Genomic DNA, 8,339 nt, shown 5'->3' with positions numbered 1-8,339 from the left:
ATAATGAGTGGAGCAATGCATGTCCTATTATGACTTCAATATATAACTTAATTCTAAAGATTTGATTTGTTATGGATCATTCTAAATTTTCTGTTTCATTCATTATTTTTGAATATAATTATAATAGTTTTTAAAATTTGTTGCATAGATTTATGATTATGTTTACTTTTATCATACTTGTTGTTTTAGTTGAGATACTTCGTTAAACTCCAATCTTGATGCAAGGGGATCTACGTTTGATTCAACGTTAATAGTAGCTCTAAGTCTGAATTACCTAGAGAAGGCATATCTGTAACGCCCCGACCCCGATGGTTCGGAGACTTAACTCAGAACACTTGATAATCAACTCCAACATTGCTAATACACTTCCAAAAGCTCCAAATCCAAAGTAAACACTTCAAATTTAATTAACCACATATTTGTATATAAAGTCTTCAATACAGTAATCCCCAAAATTACCAACTCTTCTACATGTTACTTAAACTCACATTTCAACAATACAATTATAAAAAATCACCAATATTCATCAAAAGTTTTCTATTTTTAATCCACTATTTTTAAGTTGTCTCATCCAATTCTTCATAGTCCTGATTCTCAGTTGAAATATCTAAAAATCATCTGAAAATATTGGAGATAATAGGAGGTGAGTTATCAACAACTCAGTAAGCAGAGAACATATACTAGTATGTAAACATGAGCCTTTTCAGAAAGTTCAGTATGCAGAAACAAAACATTTTAGTTTTTATATGCAGATATCAAAAAACGTATTATCAGAAAATTAGAGCGACTTTTCAATCTTTTCATACTTAAAATCAACTATTCATATTTAAATATGCGTTTCATATTCAAAAACGCTTTGGCATAACATAACTGAACATCTTCATCTTATCTTATCATATCGTATCATATCATATACCATGTTTAACCCCCGTGGTAGGGTTGTGCTATCCCTGATGGCCAAACCAGACAGTGTCATATGGTGAACTTCCCATTTTTCAATCTCGGAGCCCTGAGTGTACACACAGGAAAGAACACGTAAAAAGACCACTTTGTTTCTAAAGTGGGTGCACTCATATCATATCATATCATATCATGTTGGTACCAACCATATCACATGAACCAATATCATCATATCAGAACCATATTCAGAAATCAGATTCAGAACAGATAAGTATGCCAAAGTTTTATCATATCCATATCATATCAAAATATGTGCGAAACATATTTATATCATTTTCATTTGATAAAAAATAGATCCAAATCATTTCATATCACATGCATAAAAATCTCAATGATATCATAATCGTTCTTTTGCAAATTTCAGAAACATGTTAAATATTGCTCATGTCAAAACATTTCTTTTATCTTTCATACATATCTCATGAGTGAATGCAAAATATATACTGAGGTTGTTTTTCACATTTTTTTTAAAACAACATGCACATTTTTTTTTACAAACCAAACTCAGTTTATTTCTTTTTATGCAAATATAGTATAGGAACCCCGCTTACCTGGACTTCTTAGCTTTTCGAAAATTTCCTCAAAATAATCACCTATAAAAATAATCAAGTAATTTCTGTAAGGTTCCAATCAATCACGTATTTCGATATTTAAGCTTAAGCTTCTAAAATAACCTATTTTAATTCCTCAAAACTTAAAACCCTCATAATCCCAAAATATATCATCACTTTCTAAAATTATCAATATCCACCATAACTAACGTCAACCTCAAGACACCAATATCTAAACCCGAAACAGTCAATAAATCTCACATCATAAACCAATTACACGAACAACTCCATCATCCAATCCAACCGACCCCCTTACTCATCGGACTCAGTCTGGCATAACCAACCAATTCGCAGTAAATATGAGTAGCACAAAAATACATTTAAATTTCCAAAGTTCTTTAAGAAAATACTTACAATGCTATAATATAATTTTTGAAACATCACAGAGGTACTAGAAGTGGCAACGCAGCAATAAAACAGTGTCAAATGCACTGTGGCCGTGGGTCTCAAAAACCCACTTTTGAACGGGAACAAACCAAGACCCGAGATTGCTAGGGTAGGGCTTAAGGATGTTGGTGAAGCTAGTGGTGGTGGTGGTTGGCCGTGCGTGGTGGCGCAAATGGTGGTTGGAGACAAAAAATACCCAAATCAGAAATGGGGTTGGATGTGCTTTACTGGTGACGGATCGGAGCTGGGGTTGGGTCCATTGGGTTGCTAGGAGGTTGAGGATGAAGTGGTGAAGAAATGGTGGCTAGATGGAGCGACGGCGGCGCGCGAACATAAGAGGTGCTGCGGCCTTGCGTCGTGCGTGGGAGCAAACAACGGCACGAGAGGGGCTGAGATTGGAGGGGTGGTGTCGCTGGTCGGTGGGGGAGCAAATGGGCTGGGCGGTGTCGGTCACGGCGGCGCACGGCGACGGGCTGGGTGAGAGGAAGAAAACGCACGAGGGAGAGGGTGCGGCGCGAGGGAGAGGAGAGGAGAAAAAGAAAAGAAAAAGAAGGAAAAGAAAAAAGGGGAGAAAAAGGAAAAGGGAAAAAGAAAAAGTGAGGGAAAGAAATGAGGTACAACCCTCACATCTTGGGTCACAAAAATGATTCAACGGAAACGATTTCAAGACAGCAAGTTAAATAAAATAATTCAAATGTAGTGATTAAATGAAAATAAAATAATCAAACCCAACAATAAATTAATTTAAAATAAAGAGAAATTTAAATGCATAACAATTATTAATATTAAGGAAACATGTCAAATTTAATTTTCACAAATTAAAAATCATAAAATAAACCCGCTAAAATATGAAAATTTAAAACAAGAGAATCAATTTTTAAATTAATAACAAATAATCATTCGATTAAAAATATACTAAAATACGGGGTGTTACAATATCAGCGCAAATCCAGTGGAAAAAGGTGAAAATATCTCGCTTTGTCTCTTTTCACACCACATGTGCTGGATAACCGGAATCGGCACCATAAAATCTTTTAGATATGATTTTTGTTGCTGAAAAGAGACAAAGTGTGTTGCCTTCATACGCTGTCACAAATTTTAAAGTTTATCGGAGTTGGTCCAAAATGTAATCCGTTCTTTTCAGCGTCTATCTTAGTACTTTCCTTATTGTTTAGTAAAAAAAAAAAAAATAGTTCGCCTTTTGAACCTTTTTTCTGTAGAAGTTGAGTCATTATTGCTGTCTCTTGGATGTTTGTCTATAAAGAATATCAGTAGTAGTGAAGACCAGACCAGTCACAAAAGAAAAGAGTGTACTGGTGGAGTTCCAAATGCATTAATTGGTTTATGAGATAATGGTTGATAAGGATGAAATAAAATTGTCCAAGAAATGACTTTTAAGGATGAAATTTAAATTTCATCCCAAAATATTTACGAAAGTCATTTATCGCTCCATTGATCAATAAAACGTTCAAACGAGATATTTACTGATAAGAAATTTCTTCCTCAATAAATTTTTTGTTGTTGTGGGAAATTGTAGAAGAACTCCCCAAAAAGAACCATTTACAACGATTTTTTGTCACCATGTCGTAGCCACTGTTGTCATCCCCACCCTCAAATAACTTTTTACAATGATTTTGCTCGCCACAAAAAGTCCAAAAAAGTTTTCAAAAAGTCCAACAACAATGGCAAACAATCATGGGAAAAAAACTAGTTTTTTCGGTTATTTTTTGGTATTCCAAAAAGGGTTTCTCTTTAGCTCATAATACTTTCAAACTAGTACGGTGCCCCCTTCCCCAAAAACGTTTTGCTGCAATTTTTTGAAGTTGTTGCAAGTACTTGATTTTGGAAGTTCATGCAAAAGTTTGTATTTTAAAATTTCATATTTTCTAGTATTTATTTACTCAACTTTTAAGATTATTTAGATTTTAATGATAAATTCATTTAGCCCAAGAACAGAAGACGTGTCTCAATAAGAATAAATTTGTTGCTTTGCACCAAAAATATTATCTTGCTTTAAAGATATGTATGCTATGAAGGCGATAAGAATAATAGTAATTTATTCAAAATAGTAGGTATATTAGAAATAAATAATGTGCATTTCATGTGTGCTAGTGTGACAGAAAGAGGTTAGTTTTGCCTTTTTATTTAACTTAATTATTATCATATGTATTCTTAAATATTATATATTACATTACTCCTATCACTACCTACAAAACTATTTGGATAAGAACAAAAAGTAGTGCTACATATACTTACAATTTTACTTACAGAACTCATTTTGTTAGTTTTCTTTTGAGATTCAAATTTTGAATTTCAAATTTCCTGATATTCGGCATATCAATAATTCACAGGTGGAAAAGTAAGTTTTTTGTAAGTTGTTCTTAAGTACATTTAGCTTTTTCCAAGAACAAAATCAACAATTCAGAAATGATAATGATAATTTGTGTACAAGTATGATAAGCATCTATCCCTTGATAGTCTTCCTTCGTGATAACAACCAATCTAGCCCCTTAATTTATGTACACCGAGTCTAATGGAAGTTAATCATGATTATGATCATAATTTAACAAATCCAATTCAAAGACAATCTTTAGCAATGTTAATCAATATTGGGTGTTGATTATAAGATACCTTTAAATTAGTCTATTTAGGAAGAAAAGATTAATTATAAGATATAATATGATTTGATTTGTTTCCTTTAGTTCTGAAAGACATACATACATACATATATATATATACACACATATACATACATACATATACAATCATGCGAGATTTTTGAAATTAGAATAAAAGAAAAAATACTTTTTCCCGCTACTGAAGTTGCCGAAAATTGTTGGCAAAATCGACGAGAAGAACCATTTCCAACGATGTTTTCTTCTCACGGCATATTCATTGTTGTCCCCCCCCCCCAAAAAAAAAAAAAATTGCGGCAAGGCTTTTTTTTATGTTGATGCAAATGCTTGGCTTTCGTGAGAAATACAATTATGTTTTTTTAAGTGCAAAAAGTCCAAAAAATAATCTTGACAAATACAATTATTTTTTCTGGCAATTTTTTGGTAGCCAAAAAGAAACACTTGCAACAACACATTGCCACCAGAAATCAATATTATTCCCGGCAAGGTTTGTTGCCAGAAATACAGATTACAGGTGAGCTTTTCTCACATGAAATAATTTCTACATTCTCTATTCAGTTTGAAACTAGTACGCTTTCTCTCTAGAAAGGAAAACATCTCGTAATATATTTAACCATAAAATAGAAAATAATATATGTTTAAATTAGTTTGTTGGGGAAGAAATGATTAATTATAAGATGCAATATGATTTGATATGTTTCCTTTAGTTCCAAATTAATTGACTATATATGTGTATATATATATATATACATATTTCTCATTCAAGTCTTATTTTCTTTTCATCGGATTATATCATGCTATATTTTTAAAATTTTACTACAATAAAACCACTATTTCTAGTGACTGAAGTCACTAGAAATAGTAGCCAAAATTGCTAAAAAGAACGATTTCCGGCAATTTCTTCTCATCATGGCATAGCCGCCGTTGTTTCCTAGCCCTCTTTCCCAAATAACTTTCTGTGCCGATCTTTTGAGTTTTCACAAACACTTGATTTTTTCTAGCGATTTTACTTGCCACAAAAATTCCAAAAAAGGACCGCATAAAGTCCCCCAACAATGATAGATAATCGTGGGAAAACAATTAGTGTTTTTGACAATATTTTGGTAGCTGGGAAAAAACATTTGTTGCAATATTTCCGTAGAGGTCTCCTAAATTTGGCTCATGTTGCCACATAATTTAACGACATTGAAACTTTCTCCTCTCTTAACCTTCAGAACTCCCACGAGTTTGTTGGCCTGAAATAATTTGTACATTCTTCATCTAGTTTGAAACTAACTATTAAAAAAAATTATATGAGCCTCATATTTATTCAATTTTTAACATTGAGTACGCGAGATTAGCATATCTTAAGACTACATAATAACATCCAAATTATTTTCCTATTTCATTTACATATTCTTTCTTCACTCGTTCTATCTTTTCTTTTCTTTTTCTTTGTTTGTCTTTTTTATTATTTTTTAACCTTCCAAATGGTTATTTATTATTATTTTTACCATGTCTTTCACGTCACTACAACAAATATTGGTTTTTCTCGAGAGTGACTGTCGTGGAAAAAAGTATACCTTAGTGGGAAAAACGTTTTTGCCACCAATTTGGTCCATGGGAGGCTCGTGGCATATAACTAGTGAAGAAAGAGTCTTTCTTCACCAAACCACAAGTTTATGGGAAAAACCTTCTTTTTCCCGCAACGACATCTGTGGCGGTTAAAGCATTTTTTTTTTTTTGTGCCAAATATGGTCCCATCTACTATTGATGTGGTGGGAAATAATAATGGGCAGGAGGTTGCGAGAATAGATAAGCTTCAGCGTTTAGTTAGTTCATTGGGTTTTGATGGTTTTTATTCTAATGAGGGTGCAGGGGGCAAAATTTGGATTTTGTGGAGAGCTCCATATGATTTTGAAGTTGTTAGTGTGTCAACGCAGATGGTTACGGGGTGGATTGTGTTAGATGGGACACAGACGTTGGTTTCTTTCGTTTACACGAAATGTACTCAGCTGGATCAAAGAGAGTTATGGGAGCAGCTGGTTGGTTGTAAGGCTATTGGAGATCCATGGATTGTTATGGGGGACTTTAACATTATACGAGAGGACCGAGAACGTGTGGGGGGCTGTCCCTGAGCTGCTCAAGCTATGGATGATTTTAATTTGTGTATTGATCAATGTGGTCTAGTTGAGCTGAATTATCATGGTAATCCTCTCTCATGGTGTAATGGGCAGGAGGGGGTTGCACGAAAGTGGGTGAGGCTTGACCGCGTGCTTATGAATGTGGCCTTCTCGGATCGATTTAATTTGGCCTAGATGGAGTATATTAAACGCAAGACATCGGACCATAGTCTTATGGTGATTCGTTTATCCCTTGTTAATAATAGGTACGGGCCTTCTCCGTTCCGGTTCCAAAAAATGTGGTGTTCTCATGGTTCATTTCAAAAGTTGGTAGAGGAGACATGGAAATAGCCTACGGTAGGATCGGGAATGGTTAAATTGGCTGCAAAATTGAAGCGACTTAAGGTGGAGCTGCGGATATGGAATAAATCGGTGTTTGGGAGAGTGGATACTAATATTCAGGAGCTAGATGCGAAAATGGAAGTACTGGAAGCCCAACTGTAGTCCGGTTTCTCGGAAGAACTTGAAGCCGAGTATATAGTCACTAAATTGGAAATTGATATTTGGGAGAAGAGGGAGGAGAGTCGTCTAGCCCAATTAGCAAAGAACAAGTGGTTAAAAGAAGGTGATCAGAATTCCAAGTTTTTTCATGCGGTTGTTTCACAGCGTAGGCATGGTTCAGTAATTTCGCAGATGAGGTTGGCAGATGGGACTATGTTGGACTCGGCAGAGAAGGTGCACTTGGGGGCGGTGGAATATTTTACTAATTTCCTAACAGACATGCCGCAGGTTGTTCATGCAGATCTTTCTCCTCTTGTGGGATTGGAAATCTCAGAGGAAGATAATTCCAGTTTGTGCCATAGGCCTTTGGAAGAGGAAGTGAAGGAGGCCGTTTTCTCGATTCCAGAATATAGTAGCCCTGGTCCGGATGGGTATGGGTCTTCTTTTTATATTTCTTGTTGGCATCTTGTGAAAGAAGAGGTGGTCGAGGCCGCAAGGGATTTTTTTGCGGGCTCTCCGTTACCAAGGTTCTATACTTCGTCCTATATTGTTTTAATTCCGAAAGTGTTGGATCCCAAGAGTTTTGAGAAATTCAGGCCAATAAGTCTATGTTCTGTGGCTTATAAGATTTTTTCGAAAATCTTGGTGAAGCGGTTGACGGGTTTTCTGCCTAGATTAATTTCGGCTGAATAGGGGGCATTTATTCCTGGTCGTAGTATTTTTTAAAACATAACTCTTGCTCAAGAAATGGTTCATTCGTTGAAGAAAAGGACAATTGGAGGTAATGTGATGGTAAAGTTGGATATGGCAAAGGCATATGATAGAGTGCATTGGGATTTTTTATTAAATGTTCTGTCTAGCTTTGGCTTTTCAGAAAAATTTTGTAGTTTGGTGAAGGAATGTGTGGCGTCTCCTTGGTATTCTGTGATGATGAATGGGACTTATAAATGATTTTTCAAGTCTAAGAGAGGCCTAAGACAAGGTGACGCTTTGTCGCCTTATTTCTTTATTTTGATGCAAGAAGTGTTCTCAAGGCTTCTTCGGAAAGATTTTGACGAGGGTCATATTGGGAAGTAATATCATCCTAGAGGGGCACCATTGGTGTCTCATCTGTTATATGCGGATGATATTTTGATTTTTTT

The 8,339-nt window shown here is 35.0% G+C and overlaps 1 protein-coding gene across 1 annotated transcript; it reads left to right on the top strand.

Annotated features, from left to right (window-relative positions):
* The first annotated feature begins 7,065 nt into the window (after positions 1-7,065).
* On the top strand, positions 7,066-7,890 carry LOC118348001. Its single transcript, XM_035688718.1, has 2 exons — positions 7,066-7,179; positions 7,270-7,890. Exons 1-2 carry the CDS (start codon positions 7,066-7,068, stop codon positions 7,888-7,890), a joined length of 735 nt encoding a protein of 244 aa, XP_035544611.1.
* The last annotated feature ends 449 nt before the right edge of the window (positions 7,891-8,339 follow it).

Source organism: Juglans regia, chromosome 3 (genome assembly GCF_001411555.2).
Source record: "Juglans regia cultivar Chandler chromosome 3, Walnut 2.0, whole genome shotgun sequence".
Classification (NCBI taxonomy): domain Eukaryota; kingdom Viridiplantae; phylum Streptophyta; class Magnoliopsida; order Fagales; family Juglandaceae; genus Juglans; species Juglans regia.
The sequence above is the reverse complement of the archived record's forward strand: the minus strand, read 5'-3'. Positions and strand labels throughout refer to the sequence as shown.

Excerpts from the sequence above, each read along its gene's own strand:
- LOC118348001 (XM_035688718.1), top strand. The coding sequence starts at position 7,066 with ATGGTTAAATTGGCTGCAAAATTGAAGCGACTTAAGGTGGAGCTGCGG. Across the intron at positions 7,180-7,269 it reads AGCTAGATGCGAAAATGGAA|AGGGAGGAGAGTCGTCTAGC; the intron begins GTACTGGAAGCC and ends ATTTGGGAGAAG.